The sequence below is a fragment of the Capra hircus genome, chromosome 4 (genome assembly GCF_001704415.2).
Source record: "Capra hircus breed San Clemente chromosome 4, ASM170441v1, whole genome shotgun sequence".
NCBI classification, from domain to species: domain Eukaryota; kingdom Metazoa; phylum Chordata; class Mammalia; order Artiodactyla; family Bovidae; genus Capra; species Capra hircus.
In genome coordinates, this window is record NC_030811.1 from 43,379,537 (window position 1) to 43,407,512 (window position 27,976).

At 47.1% G+C, this 27,976-nt stretch overlaps 1 protein-coding gene across 4 annotated transcripts in view; it reads left to right on the forward strand.

Annotated features, from left to right (window-relative positions):
* OGDH (oxoglutarate dehydrogenase) overlaps window positions 1-27,976 on the forward strand; it is a 67,556-nt gene that overhangs the window by 32,902 nt on the left and 6,678 nt on the right. For 2 of the 4 annotated variants that reach the window (XM_018047028.1, XM_005679323.3), the window contains exons 5-18: window positions 2,430-2,474; window positions 10,585-10,700; window positions 13,676-13,830; window positions 13,970-14,116; window positions 14,627-14,717; window positions 15,094-15,273; window positions 19,402-19,530; window positions 24,808-24,987; window positions 25,325-25,477; window positions 26,227-26,329; window positions 26,491-26,619; window positions 26,954-27,104; window positions 27,374-27,501; window positions 27,669-27,847. In XM_018047028.1, coding sequence (XP_017902517.1) covers window positions 2,430-2,474; window positions 10,585-10,700; window positions 13,676-13,830; window positions 13,970-14,116; window positions 14,627-14,717; window positions 15,094-15,273; window positions 19,402-19,530; window positions 24,808-24,987; window positions 25,325-25,477; window positions 26,227-26,329; window positions 26,491-26,619; window positions 26,954-27,104; window positions 27,374-27,501; window positions 27,669-27,847 — 1,886 coding nt within the window. The remainder of the gene's footprint in view (window positions 1-2,429; window positions 2,475-10,584; window positions 10,701-13,675; window positions 13,831-13,969; window positions 14,117-14,626; window positions 14,718-15,093; window positions 15,274-19,401; window positions 19,531-24,807; window positions 24,988-25,324; window positions 25,478-26,226; window positions 26,330-26,490; window positions 26,620-26,953; window positions 27,105-27,373; window positions 27,502-27,668; window positions 27,848-27,976) is intronic. The other 2 variants (XM_018047030.1, XM_018047029.1) reach the window with 1 other exon arrangement.

The window sequence follows — 27,976 nt, forward strand, 5'->3', positions numbered from 1 at the left end:
GGGAGGTGCTGGCAGTCTCCAAGCCAGATCACGTTTCCTAGCAAGGCCTCTCCTGGTTGACCCTAAGGAAGGATCAAGAGTGTGGCTTTTGACAGGGGTCCGAGTTGTTGCCACCTTAAGTAGAAACCAATCAATTGCAGGCGGCCTGTGCACTCTCACCTCTGGGCCTCCAGTCCTGTGCTGGCATCCAGTCCTTGCTTTGCTGGGGTGGGGAAGGGGCATCGGGAAGTATTGTCTCTGGGCCAAGTGGGACTGCCCTGGGCAGGGTGAGGATGTGGAGACAGTTCTTGTTCACTCTCACCCTCAATTTGCTCTCTTCTAAGTGCAGCATTTGAGTTAGATTTCAGCTTTAAAATGCCATGGAGTGGTTTCTCTTTGGATTCTATAGTATAACTATTCACAGTGAACCAAAAAAAAAAAAAAAGATTGAAATGTACTTAAATGTCAGATTGAAACATATTTAAGGAGAACTCAAAACGAATTCTATAAATGAAATTAAAGAAGGCATGAAACTTCTGTTTACCATTAGTGTTTGTAAATTGTCAATCTTAGGAAATGAACTTGAGTTACATAGTTAAAAGGTCAATTCAGAAGTCCAAATTATGGCAACATTTTTGCTACTGTAAGTGAATTAGTTCATCCCCAGCACAGCAGGACATGAAGTCTCCCCACCCTTCTGACCTTCCACAGTGCTCTTTCTGGTTGAAGGTTGTCTCCTTGATGGCTGGGAAGAATGAGCTAAAAATAGGGTTGAATTTTGATCTACTTTAGTAATTTCAGCGCTGTGGCAACCAATTTACATAGCATTTATTGGTTGCTGTGTGCAGCCTGTGGTGCCACCAGATCGCCAAGTGAAGAGTTGGGATCAGATCGCCCGAGTGACTCAAGTGGGAGGGCCAAGCTAAGGTCATGATGGGCACATGCACGTCCGCCTGCAGGGGTGTCCTCCTTCCTGTATGCCCAGGAGCTGGCAGACCAAGACACACCCGGGCCTAGCATCACATCCCTGCTTCTTGCCAACTGTGTTTCCCTTGGAAACACCTTGGCCAAGTCCCAGCCGCTCTGTCTCTCCAGTAGAGTGTCTTGTGCTCATCAAGAAGTAATTTTAAAAAATGTTTTAAAGTGCTCAGGTGCAGGGAATCCCATGTGCTGTCTGTAAGTGACAGCCAGAATATTTACTGTTAACACTTTCCTTTGGTTTGTGTCTTTTGTTCACATTTTATTTTTAAAATAGTCAAGAAGTACAGATGAAACTACATACCCAGTACCCAGAGTGAACAGTTATAAACTTCTGATCCTATTGCCTTTAGATTTCTTTAACAGATATGCATTCACATTTCATTTTGAGGCTGGGGGGAGTCCTGTAGGCAGCACTGATGGCTGCTTGGGATGGTCCTATGTCTTGATTCTGAGGATTAAAAGGAATAAATGAAGAGTCTTCATCCTTGCCTTAAGCAGTGCATCCTTGCTTTTGTGCAGAACCCAGGTGTTCCATTGTCTTAAGAGCCATTGGCTCTGAGGTCTTTGGTGGTCTTTCACTGTCCTCAGGGGCGAGGAGAGCTTTACACACTCAGAGCTGGCGTCCCTGCGTCCTCTCTGAGTCAGAGTTCTTGCCATCAGCATCCAAGGATGCACTGGCTGGCCTTCTGCTGCACTGCCAAGGCGGGGAGCAGCCACAGTGCTGGTGACCAGGCTCTGACCCCTCGGTCATCAGGTTCGCGTATCCAGGAAAGCAGGGTCAGCAAGAGTATTGTGTGTCCAGATCAACAGCTTGAGTTTAACCAGTGCAGGCAAGCCTCCAGGTGTGGGCAGGAGTGTGTGCAGCTGTGCAGGCCTTTGGCTCTCAGTCTGCGTTCTCAGCAGCCGAGTTCCTCCATCCTGGTTCTGCCTTCTCAAGAAGGGAGTCCAAGGTCCCATCTTCCACTCTTTAGAATCTAGAAGGAGCTTGAGCTTTAGGGTCTAGTCTGCCACCTGATGCTCCAGCTCTGAGGAATGGGCTTTAAAACTAGGCTTCTGCATTTTCTTTTCCCCAGTTTTTTCATCTCGAATCAGCCTAGACTGGGTGGATTCAACTTCCCAGGAGAGCTCTGTGTCAGCTACTTGTTCAGGATGGGGACGTGAGGAGGTCTCAGCCCCCACCACGCAGTGGCTTCTCAGTTTCAGGAAGCAGCCTCTCCCTCCTTCAGATTCACCTTATTCCAGCTGTTCATGAACCATTTCCATGTTTACCAAAGTCACTCTCAGATCATACCCACCCACCCCTCTGTTCTCCTTCAGTGTGTGTGTCTGTGACAGTGTTTGTGCTACCCGTTACTGCAGTGGTGTAGGGTTTGGGTGTTTGGGTTTTTGTTTTTTTTTTTTATCAAAACTAACTCTCACCTGTCTTTTTCCCTCTGCGCTCACCCATGCTATCCCACTCTGCCTCTCAGATCTTGCAGTTTTCAAGGAACGACTTCGAATGCTAACAGTAGGAGGTATGAAAATAATGAGCCTTTCACTTTTCTGGAGCTGAGGACTTCATTTGAACAGGACATGCAACTTTCCCCAGCATGCAATTTGGGGAAAGTTGCCACAGCTCTGTCGAGTGCTTTGAAGTTTGTTCATTATTTTGAGATATGTTTTTCCTATCATTTAGCTGTTACCCAGCAGGTAGAGCTACTTACCATGTCATTTTTGCTTCTGTCCATTTGTGTTCTGAAGAGCATTTTCACCTTCACATGTGTCTCACCGTCGCTTTGCTGAGCTTCCATTTCTGGCGTAGGCTGTCTCTAGCTCCTGCTGTAGCCAGCGGGGACCTGAGGCCACACTACGTTCTGCATGTTGGCACATCCTTTCCTCCATGTTCTGCGCTGTGCCTTTGACTGGACTCTGGATTCTTTCAGATTCTGCTTCCTGGGCATTTTTGACACAGTTTCTCTTTTGATCTTCTCATGTTTAAAGAGCTGATAAAAAGTTACTTAATGAAGTAAGGAATTCTTAATGACCCTTGGTTCTGGGCAGAGCACCTTTGAAGAATCCAGAGTGGGGTGCCCAGGGGTCCTCTGCCTGCTGTCACTCACCCCAGTGGCCAGTCTTCCTTCCATGCCAGGTGTCACTCAGAAGTTCTCGTTTTCTTCCATCTTACTGGTAATATTTGTGAGACTCCATTTTTAATTAAACTCTTCATTTTGAGATAATCGTAGATTCATATACAGATATGAAAAATAAGAGAGACATTCTCACGTGCCTTTCAGCCACTTCTCCCGCTGGTACCATCTTGTACCTCACACCAGCATGCTGACATAGACAGCAGTCAAGCCACAAATGTCTGCATCACCTCATCTGCCCCTTTGCAGCCACACTCACTCTCCTTCCATCCCCTCCCCCCATGTCTGACCCCTGGCAACCACTGTCCTGTTTTCCATTGCTATAGTTTTGTCATTTCAAGAATGTTTTACAAATCACAATATGTAACATTTTGGAATTGGTATTTTTCAATCAGCATGATTTTCTAACACTAGTTTTTTCTTATTTGCTGAGTAACATTCCTTGCCATAGGTGTCCCACAGTTGTTTTAACCAGTTTCTCACTGAAGGACCTTTGTGTCGTTTCTGTTCTTTGACTAATAGGGTCTTCTACAGAGCAAAAGTTTTAAACTCAGAAGTCCAGTGTATCAATGTTCCCTTTTGTGGATCCTGCTTTTTGTATCAAGTTTAAGAACTCTTTTCTTAGTTCTAGATCCTGAAGATATTCTCCTTTGTATTTTTCTAAAGGTTTTATAGTTTTGCATTTAGCATTTAAGTCTGTGGTCCATTTTGAGTTCATTTCTTGAATGAGATAAGAAATTTAGATCAAGGTTGGTTTGTTTTTGGCCTGTGAATGTCATCTGCTCCGGCACCATTAACTGAAAAGTTTGTCTTTCTTATCATTGAATTGCTTTCACACTTTTGTCAAAAATCAGTTGGACTTATTTGGTAAGTCTGTTTCTGGGTTCTCTGTTCTTTCCCTTAATAAGTGTCTTTCTCCACAAGTGCTATATCACCTTAATTACTATAGCTGCTGAACTTTATTTTCCTTTTTTTTCAGAATTGCCTTGGCTGCTCTAAGGCCTATCTCCTTGTAGATTTTAGAATAAGCTTGCCTATGTTTATGAAAGCTCTTACTGACATTTTGATAAGAATTGTGTTACTCTATAGATCAATTTTAGAGAGAATTAGCATCTTTACTATGTTGTGTTCCAATCCATGAACATAGTATGTCTGATTTATGTAGATCATCTTTGATTTCTTTCATCAACTTTTGGTAGTTTTCAGCATACAGGTTCTGTACATGTTTTATTAGATTCACCTGTCAGTATTTCCCTTTTAAAAGAAAATTTTAATGTCCACCTGTTCATTACTAATATCTTGAAATGCTATTGATTGTGTTTATGTAGTATCCTATGACCTTGCTAAGCTCACTTATTCTAGGACTTTCATTTTTTTGGTAGATTCTTTAGCATTTTCTGGATAGATGATCATACTGTTTTTATTTCCTTTTCTTGCCTAATGCCTGGTTGGATCTTCCAGTACTATGTTGAACAAGAGTCATGGGAATGAATATCCTTGCTTTGTTCCTGATTATATTGTTTTTTCAAATGTTGAACAAAACTCTGCTGGAATAAACCTCAATTGGTTATAGTATATAATTCTTTTTGCATATTGCTGTATCTGTGTGTACAGACATATACACACACACACACATATATATATATATGCATCTATATTCATAAGGGATATTGGTCTATAATTTTTTTTTTGATTGTCTTTGTTCTTAGTATCAGGGTAATTCTAACTTCATTAAGTGAGTTGAGAAGTTTTCTTCCTACACTCTTTTCTGAAAGAAATTGTGTAGAATTGGTATTAATTCTTCTTTAAGCATTCGGTAGAATTCCCCAGCAAAACCATCTGGGTTTAGAGCTTTCTTTTTCAGAAGCTTTTTATATTTATGAATTCAGTTTCTTAAATAATTACAGAGCCATTCAAATTGTCTGTTTCATACTGGGTGCATAACAGCACTTTGTGCTGTTCTAAGAATGATTTGTTTATATCTGAGTTGTCAAATGTGTCTGTTGTTCATAGTATTCCCTTAGTATCTTTTTTTGTATCTGAAGGGTCTATAGTGATACCCTGTTTTACTTCTGATATTGGTAATTTGTGTCTTCTTTCTTTGTTAGTCCTGTTACAAGTTTGTCAATGTTACTGATCTTTCCAAAGAACCAATCAACTGTTTCATTGATTTTCCTGTTTTGCTATTTTCAATTTCATTGATTTCTGCTCTTATCTTGATTATTTCTTTACTTCTGCTTCCTTTGTGTTGGCTTTCTTTCTTTTTTTTCTTCTTTCTCTAAGTCCTTATGGTAAGACCTTATAGATTAAGATTAAGACCTTATAGATTACTGATGAAAGAGAAGGCGGTTTCTTGTAGGCAAGCATATGCTTTTTTAATTCACTCTGTCAATCTTTGTCATCTAAGTAGTGTATTTAGGTCATGTATATTTAACTGTTGACATGTTAGGGCTTAAGTCTACCATTTTATCCTTCGTTTTGTTTGTCCCTTTACGTTTCTTTGTTTTCTTTTTCCTGACTTCCTCTGGGTTTTTAAACCTATACTTTAAAATTCCATTTTTATTTGTATAAAGTCCTTTTGATCATATTTCTTTGTGTTTTTAGTGTCTTTTAGCCTTTTTAGTGGTTGTGTTCAGTGCAGTGCAGTTCAGTCACTCAGTCATGTCTGATTCTTTGTGACCCCATGAATCGCAGCACGCCAGGCCTCCCTGTCCATCACCAACTCCCAGAGTTCACTCAGACTCACGTCCATCGAGTTGGTGATGCCATCCAGCCATCTCATCCTCTGTCGTCCCCTTCTCCTCCTGCCCCCAGTCCCTCCCAGCATCAGAGTCTTTTCCAGTGAGTCAGCTCTTCACATGAGGTGGCCACGGACAGGAGCTTCAGCTTTAGCATCATTCCTTCCAAAGAAATCCCAGGGCTGATCTCCTTCAGAATGGACTGGTTGGATGTCCTTGCAGTCCAAGGAACTCTCAAGAGTCTTCTCCAACACCACAGTTCAAAAGCATCAATTCTTCGGCGCTCAGCTTTCTTCACAGTCCAACTCTCACATCCATACATGACCACAGGAAAAACCATAGCCTTGACTAGACGGACCTTAGTCGGCAAAGTAATGTCTCTGCTTTTGAATATACTATCTAGGTTGGTCATAACTTTTCTTCCAAGGAGTTAGCGTCTTTTAATTTCATGGCTGCAGTCACCATCTGCAGTGATTTTGGAGCCCCCAAAAATAAAGTCTGACACTGTTACCACTGTTTTCCCCATCTGCTTCCCATGAAGTGATGGTACTGGATGCCATGATCTTCATTTTCTGAATGTTGAGCTTTAAGCCAACTTTTTCACTCTCCTCTTTCACTTTCATCAAGAGGCTTTGTAGTTCCTCTTCACTTTGTGCCATAAGGGTGGTGTCATCTGCATATCTGAGGTTGTGTAGGTATATGATATTTCATATACATAACTTGTCACAATTTAATGATGTCATCATTTTACCAGTTCATGTAAAGTGTACTTGCCTCCCTTTATATCCCTTCATTCTCTCCATGTATAATATGTAATTGTCTTAACTATTTCCTCTACATGTGTTCAGAACAGCATCAGATAGTATTACAAATTTTGCTTCAGTCGTCAAACATAATTAAGAAGACCCAGGAGGAGAAGGAAAGTCTTGTTTTGTTTACCTGTACTTTTTAGTTCCACATTCTTTCTTCCTTCCTCCTGTCTCATTCCTTCATTTTTATTTATTTATTTGGCTGTGTTGGGTCTTAGTTGTGACACTTGGAATCTTTAGTTGCAGCACATGGGATCTAGTTCCCTGACCAGGGATCAAACCCAGGCCCCCTGCTCTGGGAGCACAGTCTTAGCCACTAGACCACCAGGGAAGTCCCCTGTCTCATTCCTTCTGATAATCATTTCCTTTCTGTTTACAACTTATTTTAGCCATTCATTTAGGATGACAGATTCTCTTAGTTTTTTTTCATTTGAAAATGTTTTGATTTCTCCTTCATTTCTATAGGATATTATCACTATATATGGGATTCTGGGGAACCAGTTCTTTTTTTCAGCTCTTTATGTGTGGTGCCACTTCCTCTGGCTTCCATGACTTCTGTAGAGAAATCCAGTGTTATTTAAGTTGTTTTGCCCTCTAGGCAAAGTGTCACTATATTCTGGCTGCTTTCAAGATTTTTTCTATCTTTAAATTCAGAGGTTTAATTGTAACACATTTCAACATGGATTCCATTGGCTTTATTCTGTGAGTTCACGGAGCCTCTTGAGTCTGTGGATTAAGTCTTTTGCCATATTTGAAAAGTTTTCAGCCTCCTTTTTTCTCTTCTCCTTCTGGGATTCATCAACACAACTTTGAAATCTTTTGTCACAGCATCACATGTCCCCAGGACTTTGTTCCCTTTTTTCTTCCTGGTCTGTTTTCTCTGTATTCTTCAGATTGATTCATTTCTATTGTTCTGCCTTTAAGTTCACTGATCCTCTGTCCCTTGCTAATGCCATACTGAGTTTTCATTTGGTTTATTATATTTTGCAATTTCAGAATTTCCCATTTGGTTTTTCTTTGTATCTTCAATTATTGAAGAGACTTTCTTCACTGAGACTTAATTTTTTTCATGTCTGTCATGTTTTAATTGCTCACTGAAATAATTTGATGACTCCTTGAAAGTGAAAGGGAAGTCGTTCAGTTGTGTCCAACTCTTTGTGACCCCATGGACTGTAGCCCACCAGGCTCCTCCATCCATGGAATTTTCCAGGCAAGAGTACTGGAGTGGGGTGCCATTGCCTTCTCCAGGGGATCTTCCTGACCCAGGGATTGAACCAGTTCTCCTGCATTGTAGGCAGCCGCTTTTACCGTCTGAGCCACCAGGGAAGCCCAATGACTCCTTGAGAAAGAGATAATTCTAATTAGATAATTCTAACATCTGTGTCATTTTGGTGCTAGTGGCTGTCAATTATTTTTTCTCGTTCAATCTGTTATAGTCCTGGTCCTTGTTATAAGTGGTTTTTTAAAATATTGAAACCAGGACATTTTGGGTATTACGAGACTTGGGATCTTGTTTAAATGTTTGTTATAGTAGGGCTCCTCCGAACACTGCTGTGGTAGGGAGGGGCCCAGCTAGTTACTCCCCAGTGGGAATGGATGTTTTGGGCCCCAAAGTCTCTGTTGACTTTGGGGTAGGGGAATGGATTAGTGCATTCCCTCCCAGGGGAATGAAAATGTGGGCTTCTTCTTGGGCCTTCTTTGAGAGCTTTAAGTAGGGTCAGAGGTCAGAGTACGTTGTAGCCTGGCATGGGTGTCGATGGGGCTACAGTGTGATATGTATGCTTGGGTGGAATAGAGCAGTTATGATCTAGAAGTTTTCTGTTCTGCTAGGCTGCCCTTCTCCTGGTTCTTTAAAGAGAGCAGCTTTTGTTGGGGCTTTTTTAAATCTACACTGGTAGAAGTTTCCATGTTCTTTGCTCCAGGTCTGGGATATGGGAGCCCAAAAGGAAACCCAGAGAACCTTCTTGGCTGGTTGGCCTTTTACTCCACCCTTTGGAATCATCTTACATTTGTTTTGTATGCGATATCTGTGGTTTTTAGTTGCACTTAGTGGAAGAGTAGGTAGGAATATGTCTATGCTACCTTTCCAGAAGCTGACATCTGTAGATTTAAGTTACCAAATGACTGAGGAACTCAGAAGCAGGGCTAGCAGCTTTGAAGTTCAGTAATGATCCAAGTAACTGAGTCCAAGAATGATCAGTGCAGAGTGGGGGAAGTGAAGCATCACACATACGGTGAGGCTGAGGGCTCCACAAGTCCACGTTCTTCTCTGGGACACATAGGTCACCTGGTTAACTCCACAGTCGAAGTGTTCCCGACAGAGTATACTCTCTTTGGATGCTCTGGTTCCCTGAGCCCCCACCGCTGAGTGTTTCTACCAGCTAGGAAAAGTGCCTCCCCCAAGTAACTCTGGTTTTCCTCCTAAACGCTGAGAGCTGAGCTATGAATGGCCAGGGCCATGCTTTATCAGACCCATGTGACGGCCCATCCTCATTCTCGATAGAATAACAGCAGGAAACAGGTGCATAGCGTAACCAAGCCCCTCAGCCATCACTGCCACCACCCCAAGGTGAAAAGGCCAGGTTGTTTTGTTTTAATTTTTAAAAGGGGGAGGAGCAATTGAAAAACAGAATTTGCTTTTGCTTTTAAAATTAAAAAAAAAAAAAAAGGATTCTAGGGCATTAGATGAATCAAGGTAGTCATTCCCAAGAGCATTAGATGAATAGAGGTTGTCATTCCCAAGCCAGCTTGGGAAAGGAGCTTCATGGCCCACCCATGACCAGTTGAGTCAAGGTCTGGCATTAGAGCCTGGACATGTGCATCTTTACAACTCTCCCAGATTCCCCAGAGATTTGGATACACAGCTGTGTTTACAAGCAACTGCTTGAGTCCCTTACTGGGCCCTGTGTGTTATTTACACTTAATTAGGTCAAGAAATGGGAGAATGTCTGATCTGGCACAATCAGGTTTGGAGACCGTGGGCACTTGCTTCCAGTTTCGTGTTTCATGGAGTCTGGGGCTGTGAACTGCGGTTTCCCTCGTTCAGCCAGTGTTCGGGGGGTGTGGCGCCTAATGTAGTGTCCCCTGACAGTTTTCCTGCATGTCTCTTCCCCTTTGATAATTACTGCAACATGAAACAAGCATGTGATGCCTAGGAAAAAGCCCCTGCACCACGTGTTTATCAGCTTGAAATATGCTTTCAGATGGAGAGGCACCATGCTCGTGGTGCTCAGCAGATAGCAATGACGATTCGGTGGTAGTGATACAGTAAATTTCTTCGCGATTAGTCAGTAAATATGTGTCAGTATTTGACTGGGGAGAGCGATCGTCAGATCTGTGAATGCCAAGTGCTGTTTGGAGGATGGTTCTGTATGTGCAGTTGGGACTTCTTCCAGGAGAAGGCGCCATCCTTCATCAGATGGCTGTGGGAGCCTCTGCCCTGCTGCCCGGCAGCTCTCCCTGCAGGCCCCTTGGCTGTCCCTCACTTCTCAGTCTCCTAGCTTCCTGTCACTCACCACCAACAAAAGTTGTTGCCATTAAGACATAGGTGACCTAGTTCTAATCCAGTTCCTCATTTTCTACTTGAATTTTCTCCTTAACTATTTTTCATTTGCTTTCTGATTGACTTACCTAATGCCTTTTCAAACCTAAACTGCTTTGTGTCTTTGGGACCTTGAAATACACTTTTTTCTAAATTATGAGTAATTGGTGCACTGGACTAATATATGTGTAATATGAATTTTATTCTCATTTTCCTATGATGCCAGTAATATACTCAGCTTGGTTTGTTGCTAAAGTTCATGTCTCTGGCTATAAGATAGTATTTATTTTCACATATAACAGAGGTTTTATGATTTTTCTATTCTCTTTTCTCTCCTCTGGGGAGTCCCTTCCCCTTTTCCTAAACTGTGGCCCCCGTGTGGTTGTGCCCCTCTCTCCTCCCCCCAACAGGATTCTACGGTCTGGACGAGTCTGACCTGGACAAGGTCTTCCACCTGCCCACCACCACATTCATTGGAGGGCAGGAGTCAGCTCTTCCTCTGCGGGAGATCATCCGACGCCTGGAGGTGAGAAAGCTGGGCTGTTTCCCGAAAGCTCCAGGGAACTTGAGAAAACTTATGGAAGCCTCCGGACTAGGTGGTTTTCTTTCCCTTGATCCTATATGTTTTTTTAATGTAAGGGAAGAAACTTTTTCTTTTGGCTATTTTATTGATGAAAATCCGTGTTTTTGTATTTTTACAATCAACCATAAAAAAAAGGCAGAATTTGCTTCTAAGATTAAAAAAAATATATGTCCTAAAGCATTAGGTAAACAAAGACTGCTTTCTGCAAACCTGCTTGAATAGGAACACCTGGGGAAAGCCCTGGCCCACCCACAACCAACTGAGTCAGTTCCGGTTTTGGAGCCTGGAAATATGCATTTTTACAAATCTCCTAGAGATTAGGATACATAACTGTGTTTGCAGGCGACTACTTGAGTCCCCATTTGTCCTGATCCCAGCATTTGAAAGGGGTAGAGAGCCCTGTGCGGCTCTCATTTCAGTCAGTGCCAGAGCCCAGGAGTTGGGCTCTTGTGGGACAGTTGGGCCTGTACTCCAGGGTTCTCAGCCATAGCGCCCCTGTCCCCAGAGGGCCCCACATCCAGGGCTCTTCCAAGAGAGCCTCCCATTCCAACCTGTCCTAGCATGGGATACCCATTCTCACGGTTTACAGATACTGTGTAAAGCTACCTGATGTGCTGCGTTAGGTATGTTTACACGTGATAACATGCGTACATAGGCTGCTATGTGACCTGACAGAACTTAGTGTGCTCTTGGTCCTGTGACATAATAGTCAACTTGTAGCGCTTTGAAAATTTAGAACAAGTGCAGTTTCTTCTCTTCCTAACGTAGAGAATCTAAGAATCCGCACCTAAAACTCCCTGCCCTTCCCTTCTGGGGACCGAGCCAACACAAGAAAGACAAAACATGATCCAGGAGCCCAGTAACTATGTGTTCCAAGTTAATAGCTGAATTCATGTTGGTAATGATGGAAACGTACTGGTTTTGACCTAATAGTTCCTTTGAGCTTTTAATTGTTCAGTAATGGAAATATTGCCCCATCAGGCGTAAGTCAAGCATAAGGAGCATGGGCGGGGTTCTCCTGCCTGGGTGTGTAAAGATGAGGAGGGAGCCCCCATTCCCTCTGCCTTTCCCTTCCTTCTCCCTCTTCCCCTCCCCTCCCTTCTCCTTCCACCCTTTCCTTTCCTCTTTACTAGGCTTGCAACTCAACTTGGGTCCCAAGGAAGACTCATCCATTTTAAGCTCATGGAGGAAGGTTCCAGGTTCATGTTTACAAACTTTGTGTCTGGGCTGTGTTTCCTCAAGTGTGTTTGTGCAGAAATACGCCATCTTCTGCAGCTCAGTAGATCAGGATGCTGTACAGCTCAGGTGGAAGTGGTGGCCCTCCCTGGCTCTGAAGTCAGGGTAGGCAGGCCCTCACACCCTATCCCTTGGCTTTTTGTACATCCAGTTTAGAAGTTCCCAGTTTATCATGTGAAGAATCATCAGGGAAATAGGGTTTGGGGTTAGTGAAAATACCTTAAACATCAAGGTCTTTCCCAGCTCCATTTCCTCTTTTCATCTCTTGGCTAGGGTGATAGGGAGAGTGTTGTGGTTGGCCTTTATTTGAGTTCAGGCAAATGTCCCTTTGTTTCATTATCACAGAGCTAATGTGCAGAGGTGCTCAGCCCTGCTCTAGAGGCGGGAGTAAGAGAGCAGTGGCCTGGTGCCAGGTCTGGGCCCCCTGGTGGGATCCCAGGCGCAACTTTGCCCTACACCGTGCCAGCCAGTTTCCGTGTTCATTGTGAAAACCAAAGAGGGTCACAGACAGAACCACCAAGCAGAACCCAGCATGCTTGGTCGGCATGGCTGCTGCAAAGGCATGTAAGGGCATTTGTGGGCCTAAAACTCACTGTTGGGAGTTTCCTGGTGGCTTAGTGGTTAGGCTTCAGCACTGCCACTGCCGTGGCCAGGGTTTGATCCCTGGTTGGAGAACTGAGATACCACAAGCTGTGTGGCATGGCCAAAATATTAATTAATTAAGATTTAGTGGCACACCAGGGCATATCTTCTTTAATTCCAGCACTGACTAGGGTTTGCTGTCGGCCCCTCATTCGGACCCCAGGACAGCCAGCAGGTGATGAGGGGAGAGAAGTGCTGATCACTTGGCTGAGGAAGGCTGTGTGGGCCCCTCCAGATGGCTCCCCAGCAGGCGCCTCTGTCTGGTCAGCGTCAGGAGAGACGAGAGAGGGCCCCCAGTTCAGCCCCGTACCCTGCCAGAGGCTGCTCAGCACAGTCGCCATGACGGACTCCCAGAGGGCTGCCTCTCTGACACTCGGTTCTCCCGGGCCTTTGCTGTTTTCTCTCTCTCTGATTTCCTGGCATGCATACTGCCCAGGTCACCCTAGGCTTTCAACAGGACACACGGCCTCCTTCCCAGCTGTGACACGTGAGTGGTGTCATGAAGTGCCTGCTCTGTTCAGGACCCTTCTTTTTGTATATGTGCAGTCATGCTTCTGTAGAACCTGATATCCCCAAGCGGAGTCAATTGTTCAAAGAAGAATGTAGAATTTGGAAGCCTGCTACAGTTAAGTGGCCTTTGAGCTGTGATATCCACCAGTGGCACAGGGCCTTTTTTTCTCACGGTGCTGGGCACAGTCTGACCTTGAGGTCAGAGAAGCTGCCTTGCCCAGCAGCTTCCTTGTCCCCAGGCTGGTGATTCTGTCCTCCCACAATGAAAGGAGAATACCTTGACCCAGGGGTTCTCACTCTCCCTCCCTGCCCACTAGGCTCCATGCTACGTGGAGGAAGCATTACATGGCCAAGTTTAGAGTGAAAGGAGGTCACGGGGCCAGGCCTGGTGCCCCAGGTCACGGCTAGCTCTGCTGCATCTGAAGTGGAGGCCACCTGTTCCTCCCAGCCTTCTGGCTAAGTGGGCAGTCAACATACCTGGGTGAACATCCCCTTGATTGTGTGTTTGTGTGTGTGTGCATTAAATACAGATGGCCTACTGCCAGCACATTGGGGTAGAATTCATGTTCATCAATGACCTGGAGCAGTGCCAGTGGATCCGGCAGAAATTTGAGACGCCCGGGGTCATGCAGTTCACCAACGAGGAGAAGCGGACCCTGCTGGCCCGACTCGTGCGCTCCACCAGGTACAGGGCTGCCCTGGCCCCCTCTGTGTGGTACAGTCTGTTGACGGGGTTGGGTGGGTTTGGGGCGTGGCCACAGCTCTGGGAGAGCAAGGTTGTCCCTGCTGACATGCCTCTTCAGGGTGGCTTAGTTTCTGTCCAGGTTTGAGGAGTTCCTGCAGCGGAAGTGGTCATCTGAGAAGCGCTTTGGTCTGGAAGGCTGCGAGGTACTGATTCCTGCCCTCAAGACCATCATTGACAAGTCCAGTGAGAACGGAGTGGACTACGTGATCATGGGAATGCCACACAGGTACCTGGCCACCCTGCGAGCGTCCGGAGCACAGAGGCAGGGCACTGGGCAAGCCTGGTATACAGTAACTCTAATCCTTGCCCCCAGTGACCATCGTCACAGCAGCCCCTCACTGGGTGGTCACCGTCACACTCGAGGCCGCATGTGGTTGTAGACAGACATCTTGGCCTCGTGACTGTGTGGGATCACAGGTGAGGGAGGTTAACCTAGAGGGAAGGTGGCTTGGTACACGAAGCAGAGACCTCAGCTTGAGGAGGCAGAGGAGGCTAAGGATGGAGCGTTCACTGCAGGCTGGCAGCATTCTCTGATTTCTGCTTTTCTTCCTCCTACCTCGTCATGGCCTTGGATGCCAGGCAAGCAGAGGCTGAGTGTCCCCCATCAGTTCTGGTCTCAGCTCCTCTTGAGCTGCGGACTGAGGCACTACCTGTCCCTCAGGGGAGAAAGGGGATAAAACAGCATTGTCTGCTGCCCAGGGCCCAGCTCAGACCCTGCTCACTCCCATGTGTCCAGGGGGAGACTGAATGTGCTTGCGAACGTCATCAGGAAGGAGCTGGAGCAGATTTTCTGTCAGTTTGACTCAAAGCTGGAGGCAGCTGATGAGGTAAGACACCTGATTTCTTTTAGAAACTAGCATAGCTCCAACCCACGCCAGACCCTGGCTTCATTTATTTCTCTAGAAGGACTTATGGGGTCTGGGATCCTCTATACCACTCACAAAAAAAGGAAGTGGCTGACCTCCCAGAGAAAAGAGAGATGAGAGGCCTGGCAGCCCCCGCAGTTCTCCCCACCGTGGGTGGGGATGTGGCCCTCTAGTTGAGGGACCTCCTCCTTATACCCTGGGTGGAACCATTCTGGAAAAAGCCTTTCCGTCCTTCTAGGAATGAGAGTTCTGGGTGTAGAAATAACACAGGACAGGGCTGTCACAGAGAGTAAGCGTCTCCCTGCCTAGGTAAAAGCCTCACCGTTTGTGCCGGCAGGGTTCTGGAGATGTGAAGTACCACCTAGGCATGTATCACCGGCGGATCAACCGTGTGACCGACAGGAATATCACCTTGTCGCTGGTGGCGAACCCTTCCCACCTGGAGGCTGCTGATCCTGTGGTGATGGGCAAGACCAAAGCTGAGCAGTTTTACTGCGGGGACACTGAGGGGAAGAAGGTGAGACCATGTGGGCTGGCCGGGGGCAGTCCTGAGTCCAGACAGTCCAGGACAGGCTCACAGCCACAGGCACGCCCCAGACCTCACATTTCCAGAATTGAACAAAATGTTCTGAGTGGAATTCCGAAGAGTAGCAATAGTAAACCAGTCCCAGTTACAGATAGGCTTCCTCCCAAGTTGTGACCACCAGGGCTAGGTGGGGAGTAGTTTGCTTTCATTACCACAGCTGAGGAGAAGCTAGTCTTGCAAGATAATCATGATGGTCAAAGAGGTTTTGTCATTGAGCAAGAGGACAGGGTCTTAAGGAAGAGGTGTGGGTGAGCCTAAAGGAGGAATTGTGAAGCTGACAGACAGGAGAAGAGATGGCCCAGTGAATATTAGGATGGCACCATGTAGAGATGGAGAACAGCTCCAGGTCTGGATTGTCCTAGTACAGAGGTGGAGAACAGCTTGAGGTCTGGATGGCCCTAGTACCAGCATTTTCCAGATATGTGATGGTGAATGCTTAATGTTGATTAGCCAGCCTGCTGATATATAGAAATCCTCAGTGGATTGTAACTGTCCTTGTTTGATCTCAAAGTGTAATTCTGTCTTTTACAAATTATATAGTTCTTTCTAATGACAACCTCAAAGCCAAGCAATCAGGAAAATCAACTTTTTGTAGTGTCTGTGTGAGCATTCTGGGGCGTGTTTGAAGTCAGCATCACCACCATGCTCTCAAGCATCTCTTTTTCCTAGAAACAGGGTCACATGTGAGAAAGCTAATAGAACATACACATTGAGACATAAAGCTGCAGGTTAACTGATAAAGAACTTCAGAAGAGGGATACATGGGTATGGAAGGAAGTGGAATGAAAGGCAGTCAAATCTTCTCATTGATAGAGCAGATAGTTGTCATATTTAATTAAAGAAACAGCAGGACTTAGGTAGATGGGAAGAAAAGAATGTTCCCTGGAGATGAAAGATGGACAAAGATGGCGGCGGGTAGGGGAGGTGCTACAGGCCGCACAAGAATGAAGTAGGTGGGAGGCAGCCTGGCCGAACAACGCCCTGGTGAGCCTCAGATTTTTGAGAGGTGGAGCCGATTGTTAGTTTACTAGGTTCTTTAATTCAAGACTCTATTCATACTGTGTTTGGATGGTTTGAGAGTAATGGGGTCCCAGCTGGAGGTGGCATTGGGAATAGGAAGTGGTTCCTGCACCACAGAGAAAGAGTATAGCCCATGGGGAGGATGTTAGGACATGAGAGTTACTTCCCTGGGCTTGGGAGCCTGGACGGTGCCACAGAAACTCCAAACAGGCAGAAAGTGGCTTCCTGTGCAGCCCCCGAGGCCACCAGTGACACTGTGGCAGGGGAGGGATGGGGAGGAGAGCAGCATCAGTGACTGCTACCTCCAGCATTTCTGCTGTCCATGGCTAGCACACTCACCCAGGGAGTGTGGCCAGGGAGGGGAACAAGATTGCAGAAAACATTATGTGATATTCGCATTCATAAATTATAGACACACAGCCATTCAGGCATCGCTTGCTCAGAATGCTGGAAACACCCTGAAAAGTAATGAAATAACTAGGGAAAGGCAATGGAGCATATCTAACATGCTTCAGATGATCACAGCAATCAATCCTGTGAGGCCAGAGGAGTCTGGTTAGCCCCATGTGGTCGCCAGGCGCTTGTCTGAGGGAGTGCCTGGTCCACAGGTGTGCCCTGCCCAGTGTGAATGGCCTGTGCCCACAGGCCCCCAGCCTTACCCCTCTCTCTGAGCCCACCCTTGCCCTGCTTAGTGGATGGGTCAGACCCCACCAGTCCTCCACACTTGCCATCCTTGCTACTCATCCCAAACCTCTAGGCAATTATCTGATTTCTGTTAAACCCAGAATCCAGGAAGCTGGATTATTTGTTACATAACCTTCAGTGTTTCAGAAAAAAAAAAAATATGTAATTTCTATAAATGTGGCCAAGGTTGTTCTGTAACCTGGTGCAAGATTGAGCCTGACCCAGCTTGGCTCAGGGTTGGCCCTTGGGACATTCATGTGGGAAAACAGCTCCCCAGTGCTGCAGGCAGAAACCTACTCCTGCCAGGAGTAGGTAGGAGTATGATTGCAGCAGCTGGTGCACACTGGAGACTGCAGGGACGGCAGGTAGCGTGGCGAGTGGCCCAGTACAGCTTCACCAGACGATCAGGAGAAATAGCGAGAAGGGAGGGAAGGCTAGCCTGAAGTGCCCAAGGGCAGGAGGCTGAGGTTGTATAGAGAAGGCTCTGCAGAGAGGAAACTTGCATCCTGGTGATCAGGGAGAAGCGCTGGGTCCCCCGGTTGTTCGGGACCTGGCAAAGCTTCCCTCCTCTGAGGAGCTCCCTGTACAAACCCAACGCTTGTGTCTGTTTCTGCCTGTCCTAGAGAGCGCTCCTGCATCTACCATGGCAGGACACGTGGGGTCTGCTACAAAAAGAATCTAGATTTTGTCTCTGAAGAGCACATGGACCTTCCCTTCCTAGCGTGAGGACCAGGGAGGTGAGAGAAGCTGAGTACACACGGCAAGAGGGCGTCAACGAATAAGGGTGGCAGGGTCATGGGGGTAGCAAGCCAGCAGGCAATGTGTTGAGGACAGTGGGAATGGTGTCTGACAGTGCAGGAGGTGTTTATAAATGTGGAAGGAGGGAGGCACAGAAAAAGGATTGGAACTGGAGGTGTTGTAGTTGTGCAGTGTATAAATTGAGAAATCTCTGTACGTGAACTTGGTATCCGTTTTTTGGCTCTGGGCTGAAAGAGCCTAGAAGTGATGACGTGTTCTAGTAGTGATGAGCACACAAATAGTTTTAAAGGCGATCCTCCACTGAAGGAACTAGGCTCCTTAGAGAAATGTCCGATTCCAGGGCTAGGCAGGAGGCTGAGAGCTCTTGTGCCAGAAAGCAGAAAGCAGGGAGGGCCCCCCCCAACCCCCCGCAACACACACACACACACACCATGAACCCCGGGGCCTGTTCAGATGGCATGGGGATCCCACACCAAGTCCATCCCGGGACGATGTGAGCGTCAAAGTTACTACTGATATTAGTCAGTTACAGCCCATTGAATACAACAGGAATCCGTGAGCACATGTTAATACAAATAAAAGTCGAGGAGAGAACGCTGTTACGTAACACGAGTGCATAAAGGTAGGGGTGACACCGGGTAGCATCCAGGAGGTGCCACGGAGACTGCTGGGTGGGTGGGGGTGTGGTGAGGAGCAGGATGTAAAGGTTCTCCTCACTGTGCTCCTTACCGAGGAGAAATGGTGAGTTTAAAGGGAGAAACCTGGACAGCTACCTGTCTGCATTCACATGGGGCAGGCCACCTCAGGTGTCCAAGGTATGGCATGCACCATTCCTGAGTCTGTCCACGAAGGACCGTTGGAGACCAAGGCCTGTCCAGAATGTGGAGACAGGAGAGACGAGGGGCTGCTCCGGGTCAGAGAAGCCGAAGAGGCGAGGCCCTGAGAGTGCATCTGCGTGGGATCTGGGGAGGATGGGCTCTGGGCCAGCATTGCTTTCCTTATGAAAGGGTCCTGCGTGGTGGGTTCAGGGGCAGTGGGCATTGACTTTGCAGCAGATGGTGGTGGAAGGTGGCAGGTGTGCGGACATGGAGCACACCACCTGGAGCACATCACAGGGGAGAGGCTGGGAGGGGCCTGGGGGTCTGCTTTCCTGCCACTTTCTTCCTAAGTTTGAAATGATCTCAAAATACATCATTTTGGGGCTCCCCTGGTGGCTCAGTGGTAAAGAGCCCACTTGCGGTGCAGGAGACACGGGTTTGGTCCCTGGGCCGGGAATATCGCACATGCCACAGAGCATTTACGCCTGTGTGCCGCAGCTACCGAGCCTGTGCTCTAGAGCCCAGGAGCCGCGACCGCTGAGCCCTTGGGCCATAGAAGCCGCCGCAGTGAGAAGCCCGTGCACCACAACCAGGAAGTGACTCCCACTCTCTGCAGCTAGAGAGGAGCGCACACAGCAGCAACGACCCAACACGGCCAAAAATAAACAAACACTACATCATTGTTTGAAAAGTGGGTCATGATACACTCTCCCGCGTGCCCTGTGGACACGGTGGCCAGGACCGCGTCAGATCAGGGTTCTCCTTTGCCTGTCTGTAGGTCATGTCCATCCTTCTGCATGGGGACGCCGCATTTGCTGGCCAGGGCATCGTTTACGAGACCTTCCACCTGAGTGACCTGCCGTCCTACACGACTCATGGCACTGTCCACGTGGTTGTCAACAACCAGGTAACCTGGGTGGCTCTGGGGTCTTTGCAGCAGAGAAGGCTAAGGAGGCCACATCAGCAATCAGACTGTCCTGAGGCTTCTATGCTCACGTCAGTCTTACTTACAGGGACATGTTCTTATCATTTAGTACATTTGTTGGTTTCTGATTAATAAACTTGGACAAACAGGATACTTTCTTTAAAGTAGAGAGGTTTTAATTATGCTGTTTTAAGAGCATGATATTATTTTAAAATATTTTCTACTAGACTCACAAGCATAGATGGCTTTTCTTTCTTAAAAAACTGGGGTTCTACATACACAGTTTTACATCCACTTCTTATTTACCACAGTGTTTTCTCATGTCATTATATATTCTTAAAATATTAATTTTGATGACAATATACATTATAGGTTGTTTCATAAAACATATTGCTGTGTTGTTAGACTTTTAACTAAGATTCTCATTTTTCAGTTTCAAATAACGCTTGTTGAACATTCTTATAAGTAAATATCTCTGCCCAACTGTAAAATATTTAACATGGTTATATCTGTTATTTCCTGTGCGGTGCATCCGAGAGTTCGTCTCACCAACTTGTGTGAGCTTTCATATAATAGATATTTGAGTTCCTTTAAGTACTGGTGCTGTGTCAGGTAACAAGCAGAGAAAGGGCACATTGCCTGTCATTATAGAGCTTATAGTTCTGGGTGAGGGGAGCAGGGGGCCTTCCAGGTATTGGCTTAGCCTGCAGATGTTTCTCTGAGGATTTGACCTTTAGGTGGAAATGCAAGGTCAAGTAGACAAATGTTAGGGGGCAGCAGAGCAAGTCAGGGAAGGGTCCCCTCTGTCCAAGGGAGGTAATGAAGCTGTCACATCTAAGGTTTGAAGGTTTTTTTGAGAGAAAGCAGTCATCAGCTGCTTCTGCATGGCCCCCAAGAAACAGGGTCTTACTCCAGTTGTGTTGAGAGGCCCTCAGAGGACCAAACCCAAGAAGTGGCGAGACAGTTTGATTTATGAAGATGGTTTGTTGATACCTGTGGAATGAGTTAGAGGAAGACAAACAGTTGCAACTGTCCCAGCAAGAAATAGAGAGGAAGAAGGAAAAATTTAAACATGAAAATAAATGTGGTAGTCAGTACATAGTGAATGCCCAAGAACTTAAAATGTACAATATCAAACACAAACAAGATCAGGAGCATTAAGGATGAATGTAACATACAATATAACAGCTACTGCTTATTGAGTGCCTCCTGTGTGCCAGACTAAATTAGTGACTTCACATCCTCTAACTTAAAGCATGATCCCTGTCTTACCCATGTGGCAGGTACTATCATTTCCATTTTACACAGGAGAAAATTGAGCAGAGAGTTGAATAGCTTGCTTGAGAGTTGATATTTGAATTGCTTCTTTTAAAAAACATTATTAGAAAAACGCCAAAGAAAGAGAAAGGTCTAAAAAACAATGTGTCACTGAACGGTGTTTTATACAGATGACCAAGCACAGATAGTCTTCAGTGCTTGTTGGGTAGGAGCTGAGTTGCCAGCAGCATGGTCTTCAGTCTGGAAACAGTACAGCAAAGATCATTCAAAGGGATTGGAAGCCCAAGACGCAGGGAGGTTTTGGTTTTTTTGTTTTTTTTTTTTAAGAGAAAAGTTTTTCTATACGTAGTCTCCAGAGTCAGATGAATTTCATCCCAGGAGGTTTTTTTTTTTTTTTTTTAACATATTCTGATGGCAGAATCTATTTGGTAATCTCTTATGGATCCTGGCAAGCAGGAGAGGTGCCAAAGTCTTTTAAAATCTTGTTTAGGGGATTTCCTTGGCGATTCAGTGGTTGAGACTCCATGCTTCCACTCCAGGGGGGCACAAGTTCAGTCCCTGGTCAGGGAACTAAGATCCCGTAAGCCGTACAGTTCAGTCATTGTGTGTGTGTGTGTGTGTGTATCACTGCTGCACAATTAATATCTTAATGAAACTGGAAGAAAGATGTAAATATATAGAGCTGAAATATATAATCATATGGAGGGGCATTGTGGGGATGCCCCAAAACTTGCACCACTGCGTCAGTAGGGAGCTGGTAAGTAATTTATGATAGATCTATACATGTGTTACAAAGCTTTAATAATGAATTAATACATATAAATCAATATATATACACATAGAGTGTTTAGAATAGAGCCTGGTGGCGCTAGTGGTAATGAACCCGCCTGCCACTGCAGGAGACATAAGAAACCACAGATTCCATCCTTGGGTCAGGAAGATCCCCTGGAGGAGGGCATGGCAACCCACTTCAGTATTCTTGCCTGGAGAATCCCATAGATAGAGGAGCTTGGTGGGCCACAGTCCATGGGGTCGCAAAGAGTCAGACATGACTGAAGTGACTTAGCGCGCACGTGTAAATAAGCACTAATGTAAGTTAACAGCAACCACAGTGTAATAAAGCCATGTGAAAGAATGGATCTATATATACTGTTGAAATCATCTGTAAGATACATTAAATGGGGGAAAAAAGTAGAGCAGAATGTGGAGAGCAGCTCTATCTGTGTGTGTGTGTGTCAGTGAATGTGTGTGTCAGTGGTGCACATACCCACCATATGCGCTTAAAGATACAGAAGTCAGTAACAGTGGCAGATACTGGGGAGGGCGTCTGGGGGACTGAGACCTCAAAACTTCGAAGCAGTTCACTTTCTGTGAGGTTCTAGCTGTAACGAGCATGTTATGATTCCTATCTTACCTGGTACCTGCCCACATCTCCCTTTTGGGGGTCCCAGATAGACCATGGGATTGTGCATGGTCTCTGTAAGTGTTCATCAGAATTCTCGCTGGTACATCATTTTTTAATGTTCTCATCAGTGTCTGACTAGTTCTAATCTTTTCTTTAGTCAGTGTGATAAAGGAGTTTATGTAAAAGCAATTCATCATAAATAAAGAGCTCTCAGACTTCTGTAAAAACCTACAGTTTTACTAATGTTTTTTTCAGTCTTTCTGCTGGTTTTGGTACCATCTGTCATGATGTGAGGTCAGTTAAGATCTGTAGCAGGAAAAGAGAGGCCTGCTTGGCTGAGGCTCTCGTTTCTCTAAGAACACACCTAGGATTTCCCCTTCTACATTTTTCTCCTAAGGAAGCCATCAGATGCAAACTGTTTTTGTATAAGAATGTTTATCAAAACCAACGAGTCTTTGTATAAATTTTGGCAAAACTGTAGGAAACAGTATTATATAATCATTAAAATATTTAATATCCTGGTGAAACAGTCACAGTATGGTGAGTGAAAATGCAAGGTATCCTTGCTGCTGGGGAAGGGTGCATGGCCCAGCCACTTTGGAGAGCGCTTGGGGGTATTCAAGTGTAGAGCTCAGACCCTGTGGCTTAGTTTTCCCTTCCTAGGAGGACTGCAGATAACTCAAGTGTTTGCTGGAGAAAACCAGTGTAGAAATGTGTACAGTAACAGTGTATTAATCATAAGTTGGAAATAACATCCACAGACAGGAAAACAGATAAATGAACTGTGGTACTACTTAGTACTTAGGTTTCACCAAGCTCTGCTAGGAAAGTAGAGGTCCATGTTTCAACCTGGATGAACCATGAATATAAATTTGAACAGAAAGCAAGTTGAAAAGAATCTGTACAGCATATAGAGTATGCTACCATATGTAAGGTACATAGGATGTGTATCTCTATAGTTTAAAAGACATGGAAATACTCTTCCAAAATGTTAATGTTACGAAAACCGAAAACAGTAAGGAGCCTTCCAGATTAAGGGCGACCACAGAGAGGTGGTAACTAATGCACAGTGAAGTGCTGGATTGAGTACTGGGCTGAGGCAGGAAAGGCTGGATATCATTAGGACTGTTGATGAAATGTGTATACTGAGGGGTCTTATAACAATATTCTATAATATTAAACTGAGTGAACTGAGAACTGCACTATGGCTGATAAGGCTATGTCTGTATTTTAAGGACTAGGGACAGTCTTGGTCTACAACTCACCTGAAAATGATTCAGAAAATATGTGCGTGTGTGTAACGGAAAGAGCCTGTGTAATGAAAGGGGCAAAATGGGAACCGTTGTTGAATCTGAATAAAGAATCTGGGAGTTCTCTGTAGCTTCCAACTTTTTTGTGAGCCTGAAATGATACCAGTAAGCCTTTTTAATTTTAATAATCAGGACTTCCCTGGTGGCTCAGACGGTAAAGCATCTGCCTACAATGCGGGAGACCTGGTTTCAATCCCTGGATGGGGAAGATCCCCTGGAGAAGGAAATGGCAACCCACTCCAGTATTGTTGCCTGGAAAATCCCATGGACAGAGGAGCCTGGTAGGCTACAGTCCATGGGGTCGCAAAGAGTCGGACACGACTGAGCGACTTCACTAAGCCTAAGAAGGGGCTTCCCTGGTGACTCAGTGGTAAAGAATCCGCCTGCAATGCAAGAAACTCGAGTTACAGTCCTGGGTCAGGAAGATCCCCTGGAGAAGGAAATGGCAATCCACTTGTTATTCTTATCTGGAGAATTCCATGGACAAAGGAGCCTAGCGGGCTACTGTCCCTGGGGTTGCAAAGAGTTGGACACGACTTAGCAACTAAACAGCAACAACAAACCTAAGCTATCTATATATTGTTTATGGACATATGGATACATCCAGCAACCTGTGGAAACTATGTCCTCTACTTTCAGGGCCATGTAGTATCACACTTTCTGGATGTTTGAAGTAGTTCATAAAAATAAATTTTAAATGCAGATTATAAAATTACAAATATATGATTAAGTTTTAATGTAGCTAAGTGATGAGACCTTTAAATTTTCTTTTCAAAGAAAAAATACTCATGTTAGTGAACAGAGCACAAAATTATAGAAATAGTAGGATCTGAAATTTTGTATTTATATTGGCATGTGTATGCATGCAAAGAAAATCATCTAGAAAGGAAAGCATCAAGATATTTACACCGAAACCGGTAGAGTATAGATGATTTTAATTTTTCATACTCTCTTCCAAACTCTGTTCAACATGTATGAATTTTGTTACCAGAATAGGAAAAAAAAATTTTTTTTTAAATAGACCTTTAGGGACTGTCTCAAGAGTAGGCCACACGCAGCCAAGTGACCTCCAGCAGGTGGCCTTCGGCTCTGCCCTGCCTGCCATTAGCCCCACCCTCACCCTCAGACATATCCACTCTTGCCCCAGCCCTGTCCCCACCGTGCCGTTGGCCTGGGGTTAGGCTTGCCCTGGCCCACCCTCCTTCTGTCCTGCTCATGCTTATCAGCGTGCCCAAGCCCCCTGGCCAAGCTGTCTGTCCCTTGCAGATCGGCTTCACCACAGACCCGCGCATGGCCCGCTCCTCGCCCTACCCCACTGATGTGGCCCGAGTGGTGAATGCCCCTATCTTCCATGTGAACTCGGATGACCCAGAGGCAGTCATGTATGTGTGCAAAGTTGCAGCCGAGTGGAGGAGCACCTTCCACAAGGATGTGGTGGTGGACCTGGTGAGTAACCTCAGCTAATGTCCTGGAGAGAGGGGTTAGGGCTCCCTAGGGCCAGGGTACACCTCCCTTCCCCTCCCAAGAGCTCCTATGTCTTTGGTTTGGGTGACCCAACCTGGGCAAGAAGGTAATTGGGGTCCTTTCCCAAGATAGTCCCAGGTCACTCTTGTTTCATCTCGGGGGACAGTCAAAGCAATTCTACTGTGTGAAGGAGAGGGAGATAGGACCCTACTTCTAGAGGTCAACTGAGGTGTCAACTAAGAGAAATGGGATAGGTCCTCATAGGTCCTGGGTCCCGACCAACATGGGCCCTGATGCTGGGGTCTCCCGGCGTGCCCAGGTGTGTTACCGGCGCAACGGCCACAACGAGATGGATGAGCCCATGTTCACCCAGCCGCTGATGTACAAGCAGATCCGAAAACAGAAGCCTGTGCTGCAGAAGTACGCAGAGTTGCTGGTGTCGCAGGGTGTGGTCAACCAGCCTGAGTACGAGGTGCGTCCCTCGCTCTGTCCTGGTGGGTCTTTCCGGAGCCAAGGAGGGATAGAGAAGACCCACCACAGGGCCAGTGCTCAATTCTGCAGAGCACTTAGGATCCAAGTGAGAACGTGTGAAATATTTACAACTACAGCATTTCAGCACATAACCTGGAAGGTCCAGGCTACTGAGGAGTTAGTTACATGAGGGAGGTGGGACCTGAGAGGACTTCACCTTGGCCTCTGAGGCCTATGGAGCCCAGTGCAGAGGGGTGAGGGGGTGAGAGGGTGGTGAGGGACCCAGCTGTGAGCTGGTCTCTCTGGCTGGTCATGAGAGGGAAGGCCCATGCAGGGTGATGGAGAGAGACAAGCGGTGTGGGTCATGAGCAAGCAGAGTCAGGGGCCTGTGGATGAGGGTGGTGCTGGGATCAGGGGCAGGTGCCAAGATGGCACTCAGGTTCAGTCCTCCTGGGGCTGTGCTTGGAGCCCGAGAACTGGACCAGTTCATCAGGAAGACTGGAGGGAAGGTGAGTAGGACCCACAGCCTGCAGTGGAGAAGAAGCCACTGGGACGGAAGCACTGTACTAGGCTTCCCACAGATCTCCCAGAGGTGATGCGTGTTGGGAGGAGAACCCGGGGGTCCGTGGGATCCGAGGGACTCTGCACCGGGAAAGTGCCGGTGCGTGCTGGCTCGGTGTGTGCTGGCTGGGTGCCCAGCATGCCCTGTGCAGAGTGGCCCTGACGGCTGCGTTGTGCCGAATCCTCTAGGAGGAGATCTCCAAGTATGACAAGATCTGTGAGGAGGCCTTCACCAGGTCCAAGGACGAAAAGATCTTGCACATCAAGCACTGGCTGGACTCCCCCTGGCCTGGTGAGCGAGGCATGCCCCCAGTGAACCCCTTCCACCCACACCCCCTGGGTCCCAGAGTCGGACCCCCGACTGCCACTCTCAAGGGAAGAAGATCTCTACCACCTCTCAGCAGCATTTCACATGTCCATGGTTCCTATGTCAGCCTGCCCTTTCTGTCCCAGGCTTCTTCACCCTGGACGGGCAGCCGAGGAGCATGACCTGCCCCTCCACAGGCCTGACGGAGGACATTCTCACACACATTGGGAACGTGGCCAGCTCTGTGCCTGTGGAAGATTTCACCATTCACGGAGGTGAGGGCGCCCTGCACCCCCTCTGCCACCACCCGGGCCTTCGGAAGTAGTGCCGACTCCCCTCTGGCCTGAGACTGGTCCTCACCTGGCTCAGGTTCCTGCCTCATTCAAGGCCGAGCAAGGGTGGTTGGATGAGGGTAGCCCTGTCGCCTCACCCCTGCCCTGTCGTGGTCCTCAGCCAGCAGAGCAGTGGATGAAGGCCCGGGATGTCACAGCCTCCCTGGTCTGGACGCCACTCTTGTGGCAACTCTGGACCCCAGAAGCTGGGGCCACAGGGAGCTCTTGTCCTAAGAGGGTGTTCGGAGCGGCTGGTGAACACCGTCTGCCTCTGCAGGGCTGAGCCGGATCCTGAAGACCCGTGGGGAGCTGGTGAAGAACAGGACTGTGGACTGGGCTCTGGCGGAATACATGGCTTTTGGCTCCCTACTGAAGGAGGGCATCCATATCCGGCTGAGTGGCCAGGATGTGGAGCGGGGCACTTTTAGGTAATGGCCTTGGTGTTCTTGTGGGCCCTTCAGAGCGGAGGAGACGTGAAAGAAGGGCTGTGGTGTTTGTCTTCCAGAAGAAAATCACTGCTAGGAAGCAGTCATTAGATCCCATTGTCTCAGGCCCAGAAGCACCCTATTCCTGCTCTGATTAGATGCTTCTGTTAAGAACCAGGCTCTGTGCCCCCAGCGGCGGCTGTGCATGGGGTCTAGTCTGAGCCGTGTGCAGGGCCAGCTCCTGCTTGCTAATCTGTGCTGTTCTGCCGCAGCCATCGCCACCACGTCCTGCATGACCAGAACGTGGACAAGAGAACCTGCATCCCCATGAACCACCTCTGGCCCAACCAGGCCCCCTACACCGTGTGCAACAGCTCACTGTCCGAGTACGGGGTCCTGGGTGAGCACTGGGGCCCGCAAGGCCCTCCTCCCTTTCCTCCCCAGCCACCTTCTCCCCACTGCTTCCCCGACCACCCCTTCTTCCCTTTTCAGCCCCTCCTCCCCACCTCGCCTTCCCACCCACCAGCTGACTGCTGTCCGGTCTCCTCCCTTCCTCCTGCTCTGCAGGCTTTGAGCTGGGTTTTGCCATGGCCAGTCCTAACGCCCTGGTCCTCTGGGAGGCCCAGTTTGGTGACTTCCATAACACGGCCCAGTGCATCATCGACCAGTTCATCTGCCCAGGACAAGCCAAGTGGGTGCGGCAGAACGGCATTGTACTGCTGCTGCCCCACGGCATGGAGGGCATGGTGAGCCCCCTACCCCTTCCCTGGCAGACCTAGGAAGGGCCTGTCTGGGACCCTGGTCCCAAGACTGGCACGGTGCAGGCTCTGCTGGTGTTCCCCACCTCCCTTGGAGGCAAGAGGCAGGCCCTGCTC